Here is a 25,722-nt window from a genome sequence, read left to right as displayed (position 1 = left end):
GTGTTTTTTTTTTCATCTTTCAAAATGTTTTTAAAATATCTGTATTATGTTAACTAAGCTGAATACATTTTTTTGCCGTAGTTCAGACTTTTGGTACAGGTATGTGTGTGAACCAAAACAGATTGCAATATTTAGTAAATATGACTAAAAGGACTGACCTCATTTTAATACCAGTATTTGTGTACACAATTAGGGGTGGAGGAGAAAGTCTGGTGTCTTCTCAGTACTCTAAAAAGTAGGAAGAGGTGTGTGAGCTAATCTAATTCAAGCAAAAATAAAATTTGGTTTGCTATAAAAAAATATTAAACATGTAAAAGGGTTAGAACACTTGTTAAAATTTCGTGTAGGCATATCAATGCAGAAACTAAGAAAGAAGATTAACTTGATACAAGCAAGATCTGCTGCACGAAAAAAGCTTTCCAAATGTATAACCGTCACCAGCCAGTTCATACTCAACGCAGACCTTCCAACGCTATTACGAAATAGAAAGTACCAACATACCAGCTTATACCCTGCTGAAAGAAATCAGCAAAACGAACCCAAAACAAGGAGATTAGAGACAAAAAAATCTTTGTGGACTGCAGAGATATTCTGCATTCAACAGACTAGAACACTTTCCTTATACCGTCAATTATTTGCATACACTGAAATTGTTTCGACTAAAAAAAAGTGTTTTCTATGGCAATCAGTGAATTGCCCAGTGTGATGGGGTGCTTTGTACTTCCAGTCTCCTTTATCAGTTCAACACTTTCAGTCCAGCACCGCTTCTGTGGCCTCCTCAATCAAAGTATTTACAGGACTCAAGATAAAGAGAGGAGGTTCTTTATATTCCGCATTAATGTCTTCCTCAAGCAGTGGAATCTCATAGGCCTCCAGCAGGTTCACTTGCTCATTGAGGCTTGGAGGCGGTGCTTGCAGTGACGTGTCCGGGTTCAATGTGACTGGCTGTATGGCGCTCTCCCCCTCCTGTAATACTCTTAGAAGATCTTCAGTATCTTTTTCCACCATGGCCCCTTCAGCAGGTGATAGATCACCAAATAATGAAAGAATCGTATTGCCCATGTACTGCATCAACTGCTTGTCTGCAAAGAAATAAAAAACAACAAAGACTTGTAAATATAGATTCACGCTACATCCAGCTAGGATGCAATAACTGTTTATAGAATATAAGATGATCAAAAGCGCTTCATTAAACCAGTCACCTCTAATAGTGTAACCTATCCAATTTTCTATTGTGACATAAAGATAATGTGGCAGCAAACTTCCCTTCCAGGTCCTGGGCTTGGGAAAAACCCTGATACCAATAAGAGGGTATTCCGTGACCTGAGGCCGTAGGTGCCACATAATGCCAGGGGGAATGACCTTTCTTACACGATTCTGTCACAATCACATATTCCCTGCGGGTAATTAACATAGTCCATTTAGCGTATTTTTCACTCCCAACGTTTCTCTTCTACTACCACAAGGTCATATATTATGGTTCCATCATATCGTGGCCTCACAATAAAAAGAAGTAAGTATTAACATGTCTATAATTAGGAGGACAAACTACCTTTTCTTAAGATATAAAATGCCTATAGACCGTGATCGAGATCATTTCTAATGTTTTCTTTATAATAAACTAACTGAGGAGACATGGAATATGCATTTTAAGTAAAAAAAAAAAAAAAAAATACAGGAGCACTCCTAATACAATAAATCACAGCGGGCACTGCACAATCATACAATGCCCATACTTATGGAAAGAGGAGTTCATAACATTTTTCTTGTGAGGTTTAAAGTAAAGTGTGATATTTTGTGCTAAAACAACTTGAAAGGTGGACATATTTCTCTATGCACTGAGCAGCTTGAAACCAATTTTTATTAATTTATCGATGGAAGACAAATTAACATTTCTTAAAATATGTAACTATTTAAGCATCTCTCTTCAGAGCAATGCTAAACAACTGCTCCACATCAAGCAATAAATCACAAATGGCATAATAGCCATTAGAACAGTAAGCAACTCATTGATTTTTCAACCATTGCCATTATTGCTCTACAAGTTTCCTCCAGCTCCATCCAAGGAGAAGCTGCAGAGTGTCTGTTGCCCACATAGTGAAGCGTCTTTTAGTGTTCTGCATACACTGCAACCAGGATCCCCCGTGGGACTGAGATCAGAACTACAGTTGAATCATTTTAGGCCTAGGCTAGACAGCGCATGTACTGTCTCAAAGAGATGTTTTGTGTTTAATATGTGAGCTTTAGCTCGCCCATAGGCTTCCCATTTACTTGCTCCATCATCAGTTACATATCCTTTGTCCTCATTTGTCCATTGGCATGCATGCAACATGCCCCTTATTGTGTTAAGCCCTTCCCCAGAGCATTTTACATTTTTAAGTCCAGGTTGGAGGGGGGTGCGATCGCATGATGGACTGCTTTGATGGTTAAAAACATTGCCAGCAATTCCAGGTGGTTTATGTGGTAAATTTGGTGGATTGAGACCCATTCTCCCTGTATTGTAAGATTGTTGAGCTGGACTCCCCAACCTGTCATGAATGCATCTGTCGTACATATGGTCTGTGGCACAGGGTCCCGAAATGGCCGCCCTTTCGATAAGCAGGTGTGCTTCCACCATTGCAGAGATTTATACGTTTGGTGGTCCAGCAACACTAGATCTTGTAATTGACCCTGTGCCTGAGGCCATTGTTGCGAGAGACACTGTTACAGTGGTCTCATGTTTAGACGTGCATTGGGCACTATTGCTATGCATGATGCCATCATTCCCAAAAGTTTCATGACAAACCTTACTGTGTAAGTTTGACTGACCTGCAATTGGGATAGGAGTGGGTGAAACGCTTGGATTCGTTGTAGATTTGGGTAGGCTAATGCTGACTGAGTGTTCAGAGTTGCTCCTAGTTAAGCTTGAATTTGAGCTGGCTGTTGGTGAGGTTGCTGGTAATTGATTGTGAGCCCTAATTTGTGTAGGTGATTTATTGTGTATTGTGTGTGTCGTTGACAGTTTCAAATGGTGCTGGCTTTTATTAACCAGTCGTCTAGCTAAAGGAAGACGTATGTTCTGTAGTACTTTGAATTGATAGTGCTTGCCTTCAATCACAAACCTTAAATATTTGCGGTGTGCTGGATGTATTGGAATGTGGAAGTAAGCATCCTTTAGGTCTAATGCTGCCACGTAATCTTGTTTTTGTAATAAGGGAGTGACATCCTGTAAAGTGACCATGCGTAAATGCTCTGACAGGATATATTGATTTAGAGGTCTGAGATCGAGAATTGGTCTGAGAGTGCCATCCTTTTTTGGTATGAGGAAGTATAGAGAATATACTTCTGTCCCTTGCTGACTGATGGGAACCATTTCCACTGCACCTTTGAGTACAAGAGATTCTTCCTCTTGTTATAACAGGGCAACGTGTTCAAGAGAAAGCCTGTGTGAACCGGGTGGACCGTTTGGTGGAGTGGAGATAAGTTCTAGGCAATAACCATTGTGGATAATTGACAATACCCATTGATCTGTTGTAGTTTGTTGCCAGTGAGGATGGAAATATTACAGGCGTCCTCCCACAGGAGATGTATGCTGTTTAGGGGTGCAGGGAAAGTCAATGGTTTGATGAGGTGGAGGCACCTCTTCTGGCAGTCCTTTTTTAATTTATCAATGGCTGTGTCCACCTCTGGTCCAAAGAGTTGCTGCTTATTAAAAGGCATGTTAAGGACCGCTTGTTGTATTTCAGGCTTAAAGCCTGAGGCTCTCAATCGAGCATGTCTTCTAATAGTGATGCTAGTGTTTATTCCCCTAGCTACGTATCAGATGTATCTAGTGCTGACCGGTTCTGATTACTGGAAATGCCTTGTCCCTCCTCCACTATCTGTTGTGCCCTTTTTTGGTGTTCCTTTGGGAAGTACTGCAGGAACTCCTGCATCTCATCCGAATGTGCCCTGTCGTACCAATCTAAAAGGGCTTGGGAGTTATCAATGTGCCACTGATTTGCACCCTGAGTTGCTACCCTTTTGCCTGCAGCATCGAATTTGCAGCTCTCTTTATGAGGGCGAGGAGCATCCCTTGTGGACAGGCTATTTGCCCATTTTCTGGCTGCACTGACTACAATGGAATCTGGCGGTAACTGCTGTAAAATAAAAACTGGATCAGTTGGTGCCGCTGTGTATTTTTATCTCTAGGTGTTAACACCCTGGTCTTGACTGGTTCTATAAATATGACATCTGCATGTTTCAGCATACCAGGTAACATTGGCAAACATTGGTATTGGTTGTGGGCTGAGGAAAGAGTGCTAAATAGAAAATCCTCTTCTAATGGCCCAGAGTGCATCTGCACATTATGATAAATGGCTGCTCTGGAAATGACCTGATTATAGACCATGGTATCCTCAGCTGGAGAAGGTCTTGTGGGATACAAATCAGGATCACTGGGTGGACCTGGTCAGAGTACTACATATCCCATGAATCCACGTTATAAATACTATCATCCATATAGTCGCCATGTGAAGAAGCATGAGACTGTGTGGGTGAAGGTGGTGGTAGTGGAGTATGAGGTGGTGGATAAGGCAAATGTCGTGGAGAAAGCTGAATAGTCTTCGGCTTTTCCTTACGTTTAAATATTTTCACTGGTGAAGGCCCAGCATCCAAACTCTCCTAGAATGCTAATTTCCTCTTTGTAATTGGAGGAGGAGAGGCAATAATCTTTCCAGTCTCTTTCTGGATTTGAATCCTCCTTTGCTTTTGGTCCATGACCTCAAGAATGGGTCTAATGTCTGTCTCATCTCCCTCCTGTACTGAAGATGAAACCTGTTTTCTGCCTCCTAGTGAATGATCCGGAACCTTGGTGGCAGTATGCTTCATACGGGCCGAAAAAGTGGTCTGAGCAGTACGGGAAAGTGTTTTCGGCTCCGAAGATGGGCTTTGATGTTTCGACTCTGAAGAGGAGCGTGGATGTGTCGGCTCCGATGTGGTATGAAGCTGACTCGGTTCCGAAGTGGAAGCCACCATCTTTCGACTCAATAACGAAACAGATGTGACAATCTGTTGTTGGGAGTGAGTCTTTGCCTTTTTCTGCACCGAACCGAGGATCGGTCGGCAATCTGTGGTTTTTGGGTTGAACCATGGCTAGCAAGCAGTGGTATACCCAAGGCCTTCTGTGATTTTTTAGTTTGTTGGGAAGGGGCTGGTGTACTCGTGTATTGCGCAGCAGGGAGTACCTGGCTCTCCTCATCTGAATCTCGATCGGAGTCTCAAATGGAGACTGCAGTCTGTGCCTGTTGCTCACCAAAGATGTTGAGCGTTTGCTCTGTGGACTTTGACGCAATCCCCAACTGCCCTGCTCTTCGATCTTGTATGGTCTTCTTCGTTTGAAAGGACCGAGATGCCTCACAGGTCTCTTCTTGGTGGTCAGGAGAAAGGCAGAGGTTGCACACCGAATGCTAGTTGGTGTAGGGGAGCTTGGCGTGGCACACAGGACAGAATCAAAATGGAGTCAAATCCATGAGCCTATGACGCAGCAGGCACGAGAGGGCACGGGTGTCCGAAAGGGCGTTTAATCGAACCCGACGCTACAATCGTATTGAGTGTAGTCAGAAACCGCGTTCAAAAACTACACCGCGTTAGGAAAAAGTAAAGAGAAGTTCATATAGTAGCGAACTGAAAGTACCAGAGCAAGAGGGAACATGTCCGAACCAGATGGTGGAAAGAAAACAATCTAACAAAGGAGTCGATGCCCATGCACACTATCACCGAAAAGGAGTCACTCGATCCTGTGACTCGAAAAAATCTGCTTAAAAGAAAAACAACTAGTAACACTGCGAGCCCAACACTAGATGGCGATATATGCACCGCATGTGTATCTGCAGCTACACATGCCATTGTACATATAGATATATACATCTATATATATTTTTTTAACTTTTGCCTCTCATGCGGACTGTTAAATGTTCTCATTTGACTGCAGTATTTTGCAGGTATTTAATGCACTAGTGCTTGCTGATTGTAGTGAGATCACTCCCGAGGGCAGGTAGCGAGGAAAAGGATTTAAAACGTTCATAGTTCTGTCACTGAAATCCAGAGAACAAGGGTAAATCAAGGCTTATCTGCTTAAACTGTGTGCTCTTGGGCTACATGGGTAAAAGGCATTAAAAGAGCCAATTGCACTCGCATCGCCAAAACCTACTGGCTTTGCCAATGCTTTTTTTAAAAAAAATGTAAAGCTAACATTTTGCTGTGCTTCAGACCTTTTACTACTCCGCTATATTTCCACCTGCATACTCCAATCCGTGGCAGATCTGACTGAGTCGGCTCTCTGCACTGGTCTCTGAATGGCCTTTAAATGTCACCCCAGAAAACCTGACAATATTATATCAAATACACCTTACTTGAAAATCCTAAAATACAAAATCAGCAGCATAAATTACATAAAGAACATGCAAAAGCAGGTAAGGGATACAGTGAAACAACTCTAGACTAGGATGGTGTTCCAGATACTAATAGCACATCTGGACAGTATCCAGTCGCGGCTTGCCTGCTGCGCGGGGCAGAGAGCGTCACAACAAAATAAAAACGTTAAATTGAAAAAAAAAAAGCAAAAAAAACAAAACAAAAGCAAAACAACTTACCTGACTCTTGAGCCCCTGCTGCATTGCCAGTCTTCAGGGTGCACTTCAGGCTCCATGCTGGCAGCATGAAAGCAGAGTTAGGATTGACCGGAGTGCCCTGACTTGGCGCTCCCAGGCAAACTGGGAGTCTGTGCCTGCTCTCTCCAACCCGGCAACACACTGCTGCCTTGGAGAGCTCAGTGCGCATGTGTGTTTGGTCGTCGTGGAACAGCCGGCCAAACACATATGCGCACTGAGGTGAGTGCACACAACTCTCCTTCCATGCTCCTCATCCCCAATCGCCCCACCCCTTTAAAAATAAAACGATAATAAACATTGTTTATTATCGTTTTATTTTTAAAGTTTTGCAGCGGCTGCTGCTGGGGTGGAGGGCCGGCACTCCTCGGCGATAGCGGAGGAGCCACTGCTGATAGTACCCCTGGCTGGTCGTTATCCTCACATATATTATATTAAAAATGCATGCTTCATCATAGAGTTCTCCTCAAATTGGTCAAGTTGTGACACTGTGGGCTACTACCATAATCATATGGGAGATCATAAAACCCCTATGTGCGTATAAGTTGTGGAAGTGCCCTATTCGTGAGGAAAGGGTGAATAACACTACCTACAGGTGAGGCTATAATCATGATTTTTGTGAATAGAGTTAAAACATGTAGGTGAATAATTTGATCCTGTTACAAGGTTGACATGTTTCTCACCACAAAAAAAACACAATCAAGTCAATGGGCTTGACCCATTGACTTGATGACCCTATCTATATAACAATATCAAGATTTCTAGTAATTATAAAATACTAAACCAGATAAATCCAATGATGGGAAGAAGATCCACCAACGACAAGAAACCTTTAATAACAATGGGACTTGAATTATATTGTACATTTACAAAAGCTGCTTACCTTTGTTCCGGGAAGCTTCGGATTCATCTGTTTGTACCTTTTCGACATTTTTAGTAGATACCTGGGGCACAAAAAAACCCAACAAGTTTCTTCAAACTGTGAAGACCGATACCACCATTTATCTTTAGCTCTCTTCACCGACTTAACATGATGTAAATCATCATAGCTGTATGGACCATGAACAAACCAGCGTTGCATCCATGTCACCGGTGTAGCTATCCAAACAAACAATACATGCACAATACATTTTTTATGTAATATTTAGCAGACAAGGCATAATTCTTCAGTGTGTAAGGTTTCTCAGGACAAGTAGGACTTATTTGTTTTTAAAGGGATGTGTCATGAGCAATTTCCCCACCACCAGTGAGATGTGCACTGCACCACAGAGTTCCAACCATTTATCACTTCTCAGATGTGCAAGAACTACATTTTGAACTAAGGCCTTCAGACTTTGATGTCATGGAAAAGTAGGCCATAGCCTGTGAAAACTAAAAAGTCTCAGATGGTTTTCTGATTTATGCATGGCTTTCAAGATACTATGCATAGCCGACCACATACCGAGCAGATTTAAGTGTTGCAAGATTAGGCCTAAGTAGACATTTAAATTAGAAACCACACGGATGAATCAGGCATCTAAGTATCAAGCTAGAATTCAGACTTTTTGTGCAGCTCGCAACAACAAACCGGCCAATAACGATATGATGACAAATAGAGTTTTAGACTAACTTTGTGAACAATGTTTGGGGTAAATATTTTATTAATGCAAACCACATTTATTTACATTGAGGGGTTTATATGATGCTATCTTTTACACACATGATTTGTGTAAGATTAGCATATACTAATTGTAATTGCATTAGTATAGCGCTTACTACCCTTGAAAAGGCATTGAAGCACTTTACAGCGAGTAGCACGCTACTCAGGCACCCAAGATTAGTGGGTTATATGTTGGTTATTGCGATTAGTCATTTGCTCTGAAGAAAGTCACACCATGCATTTACTCTAGTTACTTTGTGATTATTAATAACAGTGAAGTGAAATCATTAATAGGGGCTATATGGTCTCAGGTGAATGGATAGTGGGAAAGGCTGGGGTAAGATTAGGTATACAAACTCTAGTTATTATAAGATACAGAGGTCTGTATGCTCACTGATTCTCAGGGCTCGGTAAAAGGCCTCTTCACGCTTCCTTCATAAATGCAAGATGTTCACCGATCGATATGACACATTGAAAGCAACCTTTCACTTCTTCACGTACACTCTAGAGTCCGAGTGGGATATACCTTGTGGTGTTCCTTTGAGCTGCAAATGCTGCAGTCTCATTTAGGGCAGAGAAGTCCGAAGAGAATGACCAATAAAAATGTGGAGTTTTAAAAACTGATTTTTACAAGGAGGAAAAAAAAAATCTCACTGAAAATTCATTATAAGCAACAATATAGGGTCTCCTTTATAACTTTTACAGCGCCCCAGAAAGCTCTGGATGGTCAGTTACCTAGTGACATTTAATCTGACATATTAAATATTTATTTTGACAACCAGACCAGGGAGATATACAGGAGCTTTACATATAACTAATGAAACATGTACAAGGGATACTTTGCGAGGGAATGGAAGAACCAACTTACAATTGAGGAATGTGGAATATATACAGCTCTACCCATCGAAACGCTCTGAGTAAAGTAAATAGGCTGAATGTCGAAAAGGACATGGAGTCAAATTATATACCGATGTAGTCATACTGTTAAATCTGTCAGCATTGGGCCACGAACCATTTGAATGGTTGTGCTTTGATCTTTCTCCAGAAAATAGCACGGGGTGTGCGCTTTTTAAGGTTTACCAGTTTTGCTAGTGAAGATGTACATTCACGACATATACAGGAAAAAGCATCTAGTTTACTTTTATCTCAGATGTTCAAATATGATGAATTTTGAATTTTCTTTCATAGTTTACAGTGGTAAATAGCAAGGATGTCAAAGTGAAAAGTATGGCAGACATTCCAGGTTGAGGTGGAATTGTAAACTGCTGAAGCCGTCCGGTATAATGCTCCTAATTCTTTCTTCAGATTAGTATTTACCCTTCAAATTCATGGTACACCATTAGCCACTCACCTTGGAGCAAAGGTATTATTTTAGTTTAATTTGTTTTTCTGAAAAACGTAATTTATCCTATGTAGGGGAGAGTGGAATCTCATTAAATAGGTTTAAAGGGGAGGCCGAAAGCTGTATAGATCATTTACTGTCAAGTGCTAAGACGTACTTCGTTGTGGAAAACGAAGGATTGACCATATGGAATCAAAAAAAACAAAGAACACACACAACATACCTATGCGGAAAAAAACTCAATGACCAATGAGTGATGCGAATAGATATTATGTGACAGTCTACTCATTGCACATTTTAACAATGTAATAGTGTTATCTATTATTAATTCACCTCTGAGAACCCTGACGGGCGCCAAGGTATTATGAGGATGGGGGACTGGTGACAGCATTGCAACTAGTACAGGCAAAAGCATCTCAATGGTAGACGAATCTGATAAAACATCAGAAGAATGCAAGACTAGTACAACTGGCTGCTTTTGCTGCCCTATCAATAGTATAATGAACTATTTCAAACCTAGGCAGTTTCACCGACCACGTAGGAAGAAGTGTCTAGCATGTCAACAAATTAATCAAAAGCACCATTCTCTAACCTTCTTCATGTGTATTAAAAAAATATATATATAAAACAATCTGTCAGAGTGCGTTTGAATGAAAATCTGTTTCCACCATCAACTAAAAAATATAAACATTGGCAAATAAATATTTCTCAGCAGTGAAACCTATTGTAGGAAGTTGGCTCTGTATATACTATCAAAGTAAGAGATAGCGTGCAGAGTCCAAGGGTTCCCCACAGAGGTTGATAGTGGAAAAATTAGATAATATTAATGCTCTATTTTGTGGTAGTGTGGTCGAGCAGTAGGCTTTTCAAGAGGGTAGTGTTAAGCATTTGTTGTACACACACACACAAAGACTTAACTGTAGGCCAATAGTTTTTATATAGAAAAATATATTTTCTTAATTTATTTTAGAACCACAAGATTTGAGGTAAGTACATAAAATGCAAGGTACTTCACACAGGTAAGTAGGGAACTTTGCTTTAAAACAGTAGTACACAAAGTTTAGGTTAAAATGGCAATAAGCTATTTTAAAAGTGGACACTGCAAAAATCAACAGTTCTGGGGGGGGGATAAGTTTTGTTAAGTTTCTCAGGTAAGTAAAGCACATACAGTCAGTCTCCTGGGCATAGGCAGCCCACCATTTGGGGTTCAAGGCAACCCCAAAGTCACCGCACCAGCAACACAGGGCGGGTCAGGTGCAGAGGTAAAAGGAGGGCCCAAAACACAGAGGCGCCTATGGAGAACAGGGGCGCTCTGGTTCCGGTCTGCTGGCAGGTAAGTACCTGAGTCCTTGGGGAGCAGACCCGGGGGTTTTGTAGAGCATGGGGGTAGGGCACAAACAGGCATAAAAAGTAACACACCCTCAGCGGCACAGGGGCGGCGGGGTGCAGTGTGCTAAGTAGGCGTCGGATTTCCTATTGGAAGCAATGAAGGGACCCGGGGGTCCCTCTGACGATGCAGACATGTCAGAGGGGGGCTTCTTGGGCCAGCCACCGACTTGACTAGGATGAGGGCTGCCTGCTGGTCACTCCTGCACTGGAGGTTGGTTCCTCTTGGTCCTGGGGGCTGCGGGTGCAGTGCTTGGTCCAGGCATCGGGTTCCTTGTTACCAGGCAGTCGCGGTCAGGGGGAGCCTCTGGATCCTCTCTGCAGGCGTCGCTATGGGGGTGCAGGGGGTCGACTCAGGTTACTCATGTCCTTGCAGTCGCCTGGGAGTCCTCTCTACAGTGTTTGTTATCTGCTCGAGCCGGGGGTGTCAGGTGCAGAGTGAGAAGTCTCACGCTTCCGGCTTCTTGGTCCTTCGGTTTTCAGGGCAGTCCTCTGAGGCTTCAGAGGTCGCTGGTCCCTGTCGGACGCATCGCTGTGCAGTTTTCTTTGAATCAGGAGAAAGGCCGGTAGGGCTGGTGCCAAAGCAGTTGTCGCATACGTCGTCTCTGCAGGCCTTTCAGGTCAGCAGTCGTCCTCCTTGTTTCAGGTTGAAGGAATCGGATTTCCTGGGTTCTGGGGTGCCCCTAAATACTAAATTTAGGGGTGTGTTTAGGTCTGGAGGGGCAGTAGCCAATAGCTGCTATCCTGGAGGGTGGTTCCTCCCTGAAGGGGGGTGGCGCACATCCCTAATCCTATAGAGGGAATCCTCCAATCTTAAAATGGAGGATTTTTAAAGGCAGGGGTCACCTCAGCTCAGGACACCTTAGGGGCTGCCCTGACTGGTGGGTGACTCCACCTTGTTTTTCTCATTATCTCCTCCAGCCTTGCCGCCAAAAGTGGGGGTAGTGGCCGGAGGGACGGGCATCTCCACTAGCTGGGATGCCCTGGGGCGCTGTAACAAAAGGGGTAAGCCTTTGAGGCTCACCGCCAGGTGTTACACTTCCTGCAGGGGGAGGTGTGAAGCACCTGCACCCAGTACAGGCTTTGTTCCTGGCCACAGAGTGACAAAGGCCCTCTCTCCCCATGTGGCCAGCAACATGTCTGGTGTGTGGCAGGCTGGCAGAAACTGGTCAGCCTACACTAGAAGTCGGATTGGTATTCAGGGGGCATTTCTAAGATACCCTCTGGGTGTATGTTACAATAAATTGCACACTGGCATCAGTGTGCATTTATTTGACTGAGAAGTTTGATACCAAACTTCCCAGTTTTCAGTGTAGCCATTATGGAATGGTGGAGTTCGTGTTTGACAAACTCCCAGACCATATACTCTTTATGGCTACCCTGCACTTATAATGTCTAAGGTTTTGCTTAGACACTGTAGGGGCATAGTGCTCATGCACATATGCCCTCACCTGTGGTATAGTGCACCCTGCCTTAGGGCTGTAAGGCCTGCTAGAGGGGTGACTTACCTATGCCACAGGCAGTAACAGGTGGGCATGGCACTCTGGGGGGGGAGTGCCATGTCGACTTAGTCATTTTCTCCCCACCACACACACAAGCTGTGAGGCAGTGTACATGTGAGTGAGGGGTCCCCAGGGTGGCATAATACATGCTGCAGCCTTTAGAGACCTTCCCTGGGAACAGGGCCCTTGATACCAGGGGTACCATTTACAAGGGACTTATCTGTGTGCCAGGGATGTGCCAATTGTGGGAACAAAGGTACCGTTTAGGGAAAGAACACTGGTGCTGGGGCCTGGTTAGCAGGGTCGCAGCACACTTTTAATCATAACTGGCATCAACAAAATGGAAAAAGTCAGGGGGTAACCATGCAGAGAAAGATAGTTCCTTACACCTACTGATTTTACTAATCGGAGGAATGCACACGCGTCCACAGCAGGCACTTTTATATTGATTTGTTATACTTTACAAATTAATTTTAACACAGCTCCCAAGAATGCACGTGCTTCCACGGCAGCCTTGTTTAAACGCACTTCAAAGATTTTCACAAACCCATTAAAAGATGGCAGTGGTGGATGTGCGTGCATCCGCAGAAGTCATCTTTGAATGTTTTTTGAAAATGATACAAACTGATTTGTGGCTGCCCGGTGTGAATAGATCATGCATGAACACTCATAGGGAGCCATCCTAAAATGGATAATAAAAGAGTTAAGCTGCGTGTCCGCCAACACCACTTTGGGCGCCAAAAACTACAAAAAATTAAAATATTAAAAAAGCCCACAAAACATTAAGGGGGAGACGAATGGGTGGAGTAAGAGGGTGCCAAGCAGGAAGGGGTAAGGGGGCAACAGAAGAGTGAGTGAGCAGGAAATGAAACAAGCATTTGCAATGCAAAGGGTCTCGCATTTCTCCGATTTAGAGCTATTAGCAGTTGTAAACTCCCAACCAGACTTTTCTTGCCTCATTAAATGGAAAACAAGAGAGCTGCTTTCGGCAAAAGTGCAATTATCTACGTAACCGGCAAAAGTGCAAATAACTATGTAACAGGTTTTATGTCATGCAAAGCGATCGACTTCTGCCCAGCGAGATCGCGCTGCGAAAAAAGAGAAAAAGTCCACAAACCAACCGAAAACAGGAATGCATGGATATTTTAAAGGAGTCCAAAAGACCATTGTCGCAACGCTCCTATGCATTCAAATGGAAGAGGTTCTACATATGGTGCAGACAGAAAGATTTCAATCCTATACTGGCTCAGGAGGAGGTTATCTTGCCTTATCTCCTCCATCTTGCGAAGTCAAGTCTGCAGTTTTGATCCATTAAGGTACATTTGTCTGCTATTACAGCTTATTGTAAATCGCCCTTGCAAAAGTCATTCTTTACTATGCCGGTGGTTAAGGATTTTTTAGAGGGCTTGAAAAAAGTTTTTCCACCACTTCGTACACCTTCACCTCCGTGGAAATTGAATGTGGTCTTGTCTAGACTTTGAGCCCATCCACAATGCTTCTTCGCAACACCTTACGTGGAAGACAGCTTTTCTTGTGGCCATTACTTCAGCTAGAAGGGTCAGCGACATTCAGGCTCTTTGTTCAAAGGAACCCTATACAGTTTTTCACAATAACAGAGTAGTTCTAAGAACCCACCCGGGGTTCTTAACTAAGGTGGTTTCGGACTTCCATATAAATCAAACCATATTGCTTCCAACATTTTTTCCCAAACATGTTACTCCAGCAGAGAGAGCCTTGCACTCCCTGGACTTAAAGAGGGTGCTAAAATTTCATCTTAATAAGACTAAGGCCATCAGACAATCTGATCATTTATTTGTAAATTATGGACATACGAGAACAGGGAGGGCATCCTCAAAACAGACTATTTCGAGATGGATAGTTTCAGGTATTGTGACTACATACCAGTTAGCTAACAAACAACTGTCTGCCAAACCTAAAGCCCATTCTATAAGAGGCAAAGTGGCAACTACAGCCCTTCTTAAGAACGTACCGATCTCTGAAATTTGCAAAGCTGCCACATGGAGATCAGTGCATACTTTTACAAGACATTACTGCCTAGATTCAGATGTTAAAACAGACACTCAAGTGGGTCAGGCTTCTTTAAGAAATGTATTTAAATAAGACAAATGCACTGCCTGTTCTTCTATCACTCCGTCTGCAGGGGTGTGGGACGGGCTTGCTAATCTATTCAGTGTTTATGACTATTGATGAGGATCCCCTGGAAGAGAAGGATAAGTTACTTACCTGTAAATCCTAGCTCTCTTCCAGGGGTATCTTCATCAAAGTCATAAACAACCCACCCTCCTCCCCGGACGAGATTTTAGAAGTACAGCACTACTCATTTGACTAATCTATTTCTTCTTACCACAAAAAAAAAGTACAGACCTAACTGTGAACCAACTGTCACCTCACTCTCACCTCTGAAGCATGGTGGGATACTGGAAGTGCTCAGAGTCTTAAAGGCACAGTGCCAGTTTTTTTTGGTCCTGCCGTATTAACCTGCATGCAGCCTATTAGCTAATAATGCTCCTTTATTTTCAATGTAGCTTTTCCTTTTAAAGTGGATTGTTTATACTTTATATGCCTTCTACTTTGACTGCAGAAAGTTTTTACCTTTAACTGAAGGTTTTAATTTATATAAATAAAAAATAAAAAAATAAAAATCCACAAATAATAAAGCATTTTTTGCCGGTTTCTCAACAGACTGCATTACTGTTTACACATGTATATTATATTTGTATTGAAATTCTATACTAAAATATTACTTTTCATATATATATTTTATACATATACTTGTGTGTTTGTACATGCTCTTGGGTCCCCGCACGTGGCCGAGAATATTCAGTGTTTATGACTATTGATGAGGATCCCCTGGAAGAGAACTAGTTGATTGCCCAATATACAAATGAAATCCCCCACCAGTAGACTAACATGAACTGCTTATGGAGCCTGAGTATCTGAAAAGGGTTCAAAGTATTCCTTAGTATCTATATGAAATGCTTATGAGGTACAAAAGACTTATGGCCGGTTGTGAAGAGTGCCTACCAATCCAATGAACCTTCCAACATGTGCGTGAAAATCTCATCAAGCACTCCACAACACATCACCTGGACGAGGACCCACAATGGACAAGCCAATTGGTGCACTGCTCTTTTTCCCCCAGTTTGTCATGTTCAAAACCAGTCAATGGGTTTCTTGCAGCATTTCCATGGGGATTGGTCTCCTTTTTCAATAGGACCATATTATGCACTTATCACTCTTAACACCCTTTTAACTACAAAACACATCAGCTTTCAACGAAATGTGACTTACAAGCCTGGAATTCCCCTAGGGACTAACTCAGCCATAGTTAGTAAATTACAATACCCCCTAAACCACACACACAAATTTTAAATAAACAATCTTTTAACTCTCTTCCCTCCTCTGGGTTTTAAAACTGTCCTACCTCCCGGAAAGGGTGCCAAAGATAACCAGGTCAGGTGTTAACTAAAAGGAATACAAAAGCAGAGAGGGGAAAAGGGGAGGGGTACGGAAGAGAGACAGAAAAGAGAGACAGACAGAAGAGAGAGAGAGAGAGAGTGAAGAGAAAGAAGAGAGACCGAAAAGAGAGAGAGAAAGGCAGGAGAAAGAGAGAAGAGGTGTGTGTGTGTGTGTGTGTGTTTTCCACATATACATGCCCAGTTTTTTATTGCCACTCAATGTGTGAATGCTTCATTTACACCCCTTTTGCAGTTGCATCACAACATATTTAACTGCATCATGTAGCTGATAAAAGCATCTCTCATTTGGACTCAATTCTCAACCTGGCTGGGCGCAGCAAGGAATATGGAATGTTCTCAAAACATATTTTATCCTTATTTTGCGTATTTTTGCCATACTCAGAGTACGAGGAGATATATTTACCAATATTTTCAATGACCTTTTGTTGACAAGCTGATACTAGTAGCTTGATCTTGTTCACTAGCGCTGCAAGTGTGTAAGAATATTTTCAGGAGGCAGCAGTTTTGAGGGTCTGTGTTTTGTGGTCTCTGAAGACCCCTCATCGCTTTTTAGTGCATGAACAGGTTAAATGTTAAGTTTTTGCCAAAGGGTGATGTCTCCTCCAGCAGACCTAGAAAGCGTACATAACTGCATCTTCAAGGCTCTAGAGATTTATTTTTTCCGTTTAATTATCCTTCTTCAATCATTCAAGTGTGTTCTTGTGTACAGTCTTCAACCAACAGGATCCTGCATTCCATTTCAACTGGAAGCTCCCTCGTATTCTCTATGTCTTGTCTGAGTAGTGTCACACTGATCACCACTCTGTGTTTTTTTTCCTGCAACACCTTAACCACAACAAGCTGCTTCAAATCTGAATTTGAGGGAAGACTGTAAAAATGGTAGCACTCCACGTCTAAATTAACTTGCAAGTCTGTAGTTTTGCCAAGTTTGCTAGTATGTTTATGATCATGTCTGGGGCATAAGAAACAAGTTACTTACTTACCTGTAACTGTAGTTCTTCAGTATTGGAAACTTTCATAGATTCACATGCTTGAATCATTCCCCGTCGTCGAGATGGTATTACCCCAGTCCCCAGTGTAATACAAAAAACATTCTCAATTGCATATAAAGCTCAGAGGCACTAGGCCTCTTAATTTAGTAACATTTTATAGTCATTTTTATAAAAATAAAGGACCAAACGTAAGAGAGAACCAATCAGCTCTCACCACCCTCTAGAACCCTCATGTGAGGAGCTGATTTCCCCTCAGAGTGTCTGAGCACAAGTGCAATAATGAATCTAGGACGGAGGAAAATCAAGGTGAGCTCCTCAAGGGAGGACGGGTGGGTCGCATGTGAATCTATGAAAGTTTCCAATACTGGAGAACTACAGTTACAGGTAAGTAACTTGTTTCTTACTCCAGTATTGGAACTTTCATAGATTCACATGCTTGAATCAGAATAGTAAGCAGTGGATAACACATTTTCGTCCTATAGATAGCAGCACAGTACTCTGAAATGCGAACTGGTATGATAATATGTACATACACTCCTTGCTATTATCTACAGCATTATTATAAAGAAAATGTGATATAACAGAAAACAAGCAGATGGATGGAAATAATGATTTAGCTCACCTTCATTGAAACAGGTTTTGAAGGACCGCTTGACCAACGGCTGCATCCCGAAGTGACTCAGTGTCCAAGAAGTAATGCTGCATGAAGGTGTGAGTTGTCCTCCATGTCGCAGCATGACAGATGTCTTTGATACACCAGCAAACAGCGCATAGGACGCAGACATAGCTCTGGTAGAATGCACCCTTATGCTTGTGTGCAATGGTCTTCCTGCTTTCTGATGGCAGAATATGATTGCATCTTTAATTCATCGGGATATAGTCTGTTTTGTTACCAAGTGACCTTTTCTAGCAGCACTGAACGCTACAAATAACTGAGTGGACTGTCTAAACGATTTTGTTCTGTCCAGATAGAATTTTATGCATCTTTTAAGGTCGAGTGAATGGAGAGTTCTTTCCGCAGCAGTTTGCCGGTTCAGGAAAACGTTTTGAGCACCACCAGCTCGTTGATATGGAAATTCAAAGGCACTTTAGGAACGAATTTCTCATTGGTGCGCAGGTTGACTATCCTGTCTGAACTGCAGAAAAGGTTCCTGTATAGTGAAAGCTTGTATTTCACTAACTCTGCGCGCCGACGTAAAGGTGAGAAGGAGAGCCACTTTCCAAGTGAGGTACTTGATGTCCGCCCTGTGAATATGCTCAAAAGGCTCCTTCATAAGTTGCCATGCTGGCGACGGAGGCTTTACTGGAGGAAAAGATCTGAAGAGACCTTTCAGAAATTGCTTTACCAATCTGAGAGAGCATAAGGATGGTTTGCCTGGTACTCTTCTGTATCTGGAGATGGCAGCTAAATGGACTGACTGAGGAATGGGCTAGACAGGAACATGCCAGCTGTAAGAAATATGGCAACACTGCCTCCGGTGCGGAGGAGAGAGGGTGCATATTTTTGGGATTCGCACCATACACAAAATCGTTTCCATTTTGGTCAGTAAGATTTGTTGGTGCTAGCTGCACGTGCGTTAGTGAGCATTTCTCTGCACTCAGACGGTAGATCTAGATGTCCGAATTCATTGTACTCAGAAGCCATGCGTGCAAACTGAGACTTGGGGTCCGGGTGCCTCACCTGCCCCCGATTGATGGTAAGCAGCTCCGAGATTGGTCTGAGTCTGATGGGTGGAGAGACCGACAGGAGAAGCAACTCTGTGTACCACGGTTGATGTGGCCACGCTGGAGCTATGATGATAAAGCTGGCAGGGTTCTGATTTCATCTTCCTGATCACCCTTGCGAGGAGAGGAATCGGAGGGAAATCGATACATTCCCCCATGATCCCTGTTGGTGATGCGCACTTGCATAATGTTGGCATTTGGCGTTCCGGGAGGATGCAAATAGGTCCAGATTCGGTTTTCCCCACTGGTTGAATATTCAATCCAGCATTCTCTGGTCTAATTCCCACATGTGGGAGGATGTCGCCAATCTGCTTAGCGAATCCGCAATGGTATTCTGTAGGCCTGGGACATGCTCTGCAGTTATGTGGATGGAGTGGTGAATGCACCATTTCCAGATGTGAGAACGTGTTCCTCCCTGCTTGTTTAAGTAGTGCATTGTGGTGGTATTGTCTGTCCTGAAAATCATTGCTGACTCGTATCCTTTAAAGGAAGGCTTGCAAGGCATTATAGACCACTCTCAGCTCGAGAAGATTTATGTGGAACGAACGGTGAGAGGGTGGCTACGTGCTGCTCACTCGAAGGTCCTGCAAGCATGTGCCCCATCCTGTGAGTGATTCATCCGTAGTTACAATCATTGGAGGAACTCGTGCCAAGAAGCTGAGTCCTTTGGAAATGTTCTCGGGATTCATCCACCAATGCAGATAATGGACCGTGCGTGGTATTACGAGGATGGTATCCTCGAAGGATCCTCATGCTTGCATCCATTGCCTGTCCAGTTCTTCTTGAATTGGGCGCATTCGCCGGCAGCAGAATGGAAGGAGGCTTATACATGACGACATCATGCCCAGCAAGGACTTGTACAGCCGAACTGAAAGACACCTTTTTCTTTGGACATGCCTTGCCAGCTGTATTAGCCTTGTCTGTCTGTCCGGCACTGGATAGGCTTTGGCTTGTTTAGTGTTTAAGATAGCCCCTAGGAAGGCTAATCGAGTGGATGGCTGTAGGAAAGATTTTTCTTTGTTGAGCGTAAGACCTAATTCCTTGAAAAGGAGCAGAGTCGCCTTGACTGAGTTTTCTGCTGACTGGACGTCTGGAGCTTTTACCAACCAGTTGTCGAGGTAGGTGAAAAACCTGGTGTTTGTTTCTCCTTAGGTAGGCCGCCACTGGCGCTAAACATTTGGTGAAGATTCGTGGTGCTGAACGTAGGCCAAAGGGAAGGACCTTGAACTGGAAACCTCAGGCACTTTCTTTGGAGCGGATGAATGCAAATGTGAAAGTACGCATCCTGAAGGTCCAGAGAGGCCATGCTCTGTTCAGAAGCTGGAGGACGTCTTGTAGGGTGACCATCTGAAATGTTTGCTTCTTGAGGTACTTGTTTAGCTCCCGTAAGTCCAGGATTGGCCTCCATAGGCGAGACTTTTTTCATATGAGAAAGAAGCGGGATTAAAAACCCTTTCCTCCTCTGGGAATGCGGACCAGACTCTATAGCCCCTTTCTTCAACATGGTTATTACCTCCAAGGGGAGTAGACAAAGGTGTTTTTGACAAATCTGGCATGGAGGCATTGAAGGGGGGATCTGGGTGAATTTCAACAGGTGTCCAAAGCAGATGACATCTAGCACCCACTTGTCTTTAGTAATTTGTTGCCAGCGCCGGAGCATCCTCTGTGGGTTTATATTTCTTATCCAGTCTCGGCAGAACCGCAGAGACCATTGCCGGATTCTGCATAATTTTCAGGCCCCGGCTGCAAACATGGTCTATGATGGGTATAGCGCTGACCATTTTCCTGTGGGCCTCTTTAAAGTCATATAGGAAGCAATCCTGCTGAGTTGCAGGCATTGGAAGATCGAACTGAGTGGCGGCACGCTCAAGCAGGTTTTAGACGCCACCTATATCTTCAGGTGGGGACTCAACCATGGGCGCTGTAGGAGAAGCAGGAACCGGTATAATGTAATCATCCCACTCATCATTATCAGGCAGTATCTCACCTTCCTCCGCATCCTCATCGGAAGATATCTGATGTCTTGGTGTGGAAAGAGCAGACTGCTGTGACCTTGGCTGAGGTGTATGATACGGCTGCTGCAAGTGAGGAGTTGCGAGCGAAGGTGGAAGTATCGGCTGTTGCTAAAACCAAGGCTGAGCTGGAAAACTTCCCTGATAGTCCGCCAACATTGCTTTTAAGTCAGAAACAAGCCCAGGCGGAAGACCGACTGGCGCCGGCTGCTCATAATAGCCTTGTGTATAGTATGAAGCATTATCATCATCATCATCATCATCTGAGTATTCTTGGCCCTTAACTGGGAAGGGCTGCTGGCCATTCCGAAAATACCCTCCTCATCAGAATCATCTTCATCTAAGAGGTGTAAGGGTAAAAGGTGAGGTGAGATGGTAACTGAGGGTGTTAGGTGATACTTTTTCACCCTCCATCTGAGCATCCTGGTCCCCTGACGAAAACAGAGGCAAGGAACATGGCCTCTGAACTTTTCCTGTAGTCTTCCCCATCGACGAGAGATGTGCCATCGATGGTGGTGGCGTCGAAGGTAGTATCGTCGATGAGAGCATTGCCGTAACGGTAGCGACGTCGTCGACGGTTGTTGATCTGTTGACTAAGCCGTCGTCGGTGGAAGCAGCATCGACGAGGCTGTCGACAGTGAAAACAGCGTCAACGGTATCAAAGCCGATGGTGAAGCTATAGGACGTGCCGTCGTAGAGGATGAGCATATCGTCGACAAAGAGCCGGATCTCGCCATAAAGATAGACAGTGTGGCGACAGTGGAAATCGTCAGGACTTGAGCCGTCGACGATGATCCTGTCGACGGCGCAGAAGTTGGTTTTTTGAAGGTATGCTTTTTCCCTTCAATGGTGGTGTCGACGGCTCAGAAACAGGCTTCTTTTTGGACTTTAAATCTGAAGCTTTAGTCTTCATCCTTCAACGGCTACCAGTTTTTGAGGATGCCTCTGCATATTTTTTTTTTAACAAGTTTCCTTGTTCTTTCCTCTGAAGAAACTTCAGATTGTCGTTTGACAGGCGTTTTTACCACAGAAACAGAAGAAGAGGCACTGTCCTCATCAGAGACAGATTTGTGATCTTCTGGTCTCCTGTTCTTCTGGTCTCCTGCTCTTCTGTTCTTCCGGTCCTCTGTTCTCCTGTTCTTCTGTTCTTCCGGTCTTCTGCTCTTCTGTCTTCTATCTTCTGCCTTCGGCTCTTCTGCCTCCTCCGTCTTCTTCTCCCCGCGCCTGCCCTCCTGCTCCTGCCTCATCCCCCTCCCTCACACGCCTCCCCCTCTCTATCACCCCTATCTAACCCGTTCGCTATCTACCTCCCTCACTCCTCCTACCTAGCTCTCCATCTCTCTATCCCACTATCTAACTCCCTCACTCTCCACCTCCTCCTATCTACCTAGCTCTCCATCTCTCTATCCCACTATCTAACTCCCTCACTCTCCACCTCCTCCTATCTACCTAGCTCTCCATCTCTCTATCCCACTATCTAACTCCCTCACTCTCCACCTCCTCCTATCTACCTAGCTCTCCATCTCTCTATCCCACTATCTAACTCCCTCACTCTCCACCTCCTCCTATCTACCTAGCTCTCCATCTCTCTATCCCACTATCTAACTCCCTCACTCTCCACCTCCTCCTATCTACCTAGCTCTCCATCTCTCTATCCCACTAACTCCCTCACTCTCCACCTCCTCCTATCTACCTAGCTCTCCATCTCTCTATCCCACTAACTCCCTCACTCTCCACCTCCTCCTATCTACCTAGCTCTCCAGCTCTCTATCCCACTAACTCCCTCACTCTCCACCTCCTCCTATCTACCTAGCTCTCCAGCTCTCTATCCCACTATCTAACTCCCTCACTCTCCACCTCCTCCTATCTACCTAGCTCTCCAGCTCTCTATCCCACTATCTAACTCCCTCACTCTCCACCTCCTCCTATCTACCCAGCTCTCCAGCTCTCTAGCTCTCCAGCTCTCTAGCTCTCTAGCTCTCCAGCTCTCCATCTCTCCATCTCTCCATCTCTCCATCTCTCCAGCTCTCCAGCTCTCCAGCTCTCCAGCTCTCCATCTCTCCAGCTCTCCATCTCTCTAGCTCTCCATCTCTCTAGCTCTCCATCTCTCTAGCTCTCCATCTCTCTAGCTCTCCATCTCTCTAGCTCTCCATCTCTCTAGCTCTCCATCTCTCTAGCTCTCCATCTCTCTAGCTCTCCATCTATCTAGCTCTCCATCTATCTAGCTCTCCATCTATTTTCTCTCTCTATTTTCTCTCTCTATCTCTCCCCCCTTCCCGCCACCCCCTCTATTACCTATCTTCCTATCCTCTCACTCTACCTCTCACCCTCACCCACCTCTACAACCCCCCCCTCCCCTATCTTCACAACCCTACTCCTATCTCTCTCCCTAATCTCCTAAACCTCCTAACACTCACCCCCCTCCACCCTTAAATCCCCCTCCCCCAGCTCTTCTCACTCTACCTGTCCCCCCTCCCTCGCGCTTTCCCGCCGCGACCTCCTGCACGCCCCCGCCCCCCAGCTCCCATTCGCCCCCAGCTGACCCCTCCCCCCCCCCTCCTACCTCATATGGCGGCCGCCGCTGGCGCGCCAGAGGCAAGCCCGTCTGCGCCTGGCCCGCGCCCAGTGCCACAACCCCTGGTCCCCAGCTCTCCCAAGCCCGCTGATCCACTACGACCCCACCCACCCTCCACGCCCTCAACCCAGGGCGCTCCAACACCTGCTTCCAAGCTCACCCCAAACGCACAAGCCCATGCGCCATCAACCACCTCAAGTGCATCCTGGTCAACGCTCGTTCCGTCCACAAGCACGCTGTTGAACTCTGGGACCTCCTGGACTCCACAGCACCGGACGTCGCCTTCATCACGGAGACCTGGATGAACGCCTCCTCTGCTCCAGACATCGCCACCGCCATCCCCGAAGGCTACAAGATCTCCAGAAAAGACTGCACCAACCAAGTAGGAGGAGGTATCGCCATAGTCTTCAAAGACTCCATCAGCGTCACCACCTCCACCGAAGACACCCCTCTCGCCGCTGAACATCTGCATTTTCAGATTCGCACCGACCCGAGGACCACCCTCAGAGGATCCCTCGTCTACCGTCCTCCCGGACCGCGCGCCCCTTTCAGCGACGCCATCGCCGACTTCATCTCCCCGCACGCCCTCGCCTCACCGGACTACATCCTCCTAGGCGACCTCAACTTTCATCTGGAACAAAACAACGACCCCAACACCACCACCCTGCTCGACAACCTCGGCCTCAAACAACTGGTGAACACCGCCACCCACATCGCCGGACACACGCTCGACCCTATCTTCTCCGCCAGCAAACACATCTTCTTCAGCCACACCTCCGCTCTACACTGGACCGACCACAGCTGTGTCCACTTCACATTCCGACGCGAGACCCGCCACCTCTGCACTCAACCCATCCCTCGTCGACAGTGGAACAAGATCCCCGAAGAGCAACTCTTCTCCGCACTTGCCGCCAACCAACCCACCCACCCTCACCACCGACCCCAACGACGCAGCCCTCAGCCTCACAAACTGGATCTCCAACTGCGCAGACAACCTTGCTCCCCTCAAACGCACGCATCGACAGACCAACACCAAAAAACCTCTCTGGTTCTCTGACACCCTCAAAGAATCAAAGAAAACTTGTCCCGCCCTCGAGAAGGCCTGGCGCAAGGACCACACCGCTGACAACATGACCGCCCTCAAGAACGCTACCCGCGAACACCACCACCTGATCCGCGCTGCTAAAAGGAACTTTTTCACCGACAGACTGGACAAAAACAGCCACGACAGCAGAGAACTATTCAGCATCGTCAAGGAGTTCTCCAACCCCAACGCCAACACGCCCTCACAGGATTTGTGCGAATCCCTCGCCACCTTCTTCCATCGCAAGATCAGCGACCTCCACGACAGCTTCGGACACCAGACCCAACCAAACACCACCGAACCCGCACCCCCGGCCATCACCCTCAACAACTGGACCCACATCAACACTGAAGAAACCAAATCCACCATGAACTCTATCCACTCCGGCGCCCCTTCGGACCCCTGCCCTCACTTCATCTTTAACAAAGCCGACGACATCATCGCCCCGCACCTCCAGGCCGTCATCAACTCTTCTTTTTCTTCTGCTACCTTCCCCGAATGCTAGAAACACGCCGAAGTCCACGCCCTACTAAAGAAACCTACGGCTGACCCGAGCGACCTGAAAAACTTCCGCCCCATCTCTCTCCTGCCTTTCCCAGCCAAGGTAATAGAGAAGACCGTCAACAAACAGCTGACCACCTTCCTGGAAAACAACAACCTGCTCGACCCTTCACAAACCGGATTCCGAACCAACCACAGCACGGAAACCGCCCTCATCTCACTCACAGATGATATCAGAACCCTGACGGACAACGGTGAAACAGTCGCCCTCATCCTCCTCAACCTCTCGGCTGCCTTCGACACCATCTGTCACCGCACCCTAATCACCCGCCTCCGCTCCACCGGGATCCAAGGCCAGGCCCTGGACTGGATCACCTCCTTCATCTCAAACCGTTCCCAAAGAGTTTACCTCCCTCCGTTTCGCTCAGAACCCACCGAGATCATCTGCGGCGTACCTCAAGGCTCATCTCTCAGCCCGACACTCTACAATGTCTACATGAGCCCCCTCGCCAACATCGTACGCAAGCACGACATCATCATCACCTCCTACGCCAACGACACCCAACTTATACTCTCCCTCACCAAGGACCCCGCCAGCGCCAAGACCAACCTACAAGAGGGTATGAAGGACGTCGCAGATTGGATGAGGCTCAGCCGCCTAAAGCTGAACTCAGAAAAAACGGAAGTCCTCATCCTCGGCAACACCCCGTCCGCCTGGGACGACTCCTGGTGGCCCACGGCCCCGCACCGACCCCCACAGACCACGCCCGCAACCTCGGCTTCATCTTGGACCCTCTTCTCACCATGACCAAGCAAGTCAACGCTGTGTCCTCCGCCT

At 45.5% G+C, this 25,722-nt stretch overlaps 1 protein-coding gene across 2 annotated transcripts in view; it reads right to left on the bottom strand.

Moving 5' to 3' along the window:
- Positions 1-337: 337 nt before the first annotated feature.
- LOC138261372 (heat shock factor protein 3-like) overlaps positions 338-25,722 on the bottom strand; it is a 271,372-nt gene continuing 245,987 nt past the window's right edge. For both annotated transcript variants that reach the window (XM_069210255.1, XM_069210265.1), the window contains exons 12-13: positions 7,510-7,570; positions 338-1,082 (exon numbers count right to left, since the gene is read on the bottom strand). In XM_069210255.1, coding sequence (XP_069066356.1) covers positions 751-1,082; positions 7,510-7,570 — 393 coding nt within the window. In that variant the 3' untranslated portion in view covers positions 338-750. The remainder of the gene's footprint in view (positions 1,083-7,509; positions 7,571-25,722) is intronic.

This window comes from Pleurodeles waltl, chromosome 2_1 (genome assembly GCF_031143425.1).
Source record: "Pleurodeles waltl isolate 20211129_DDA chromosome 2_1, aPleWal1.hap1.20221129, whole genome shotgun sequence".
Taxonomy (NCBI): Eukaryota; Metazoa; Chordata; class Amphibia; order Caudata; family Salamandridae; genus Pleurodeles; species Pleurodeles waltl.
The sequence above is the reverse complement of the archived record's forward strand: the minus strand, read 5'-3'. Positions and strand labels throughout refer to the sequence as shown.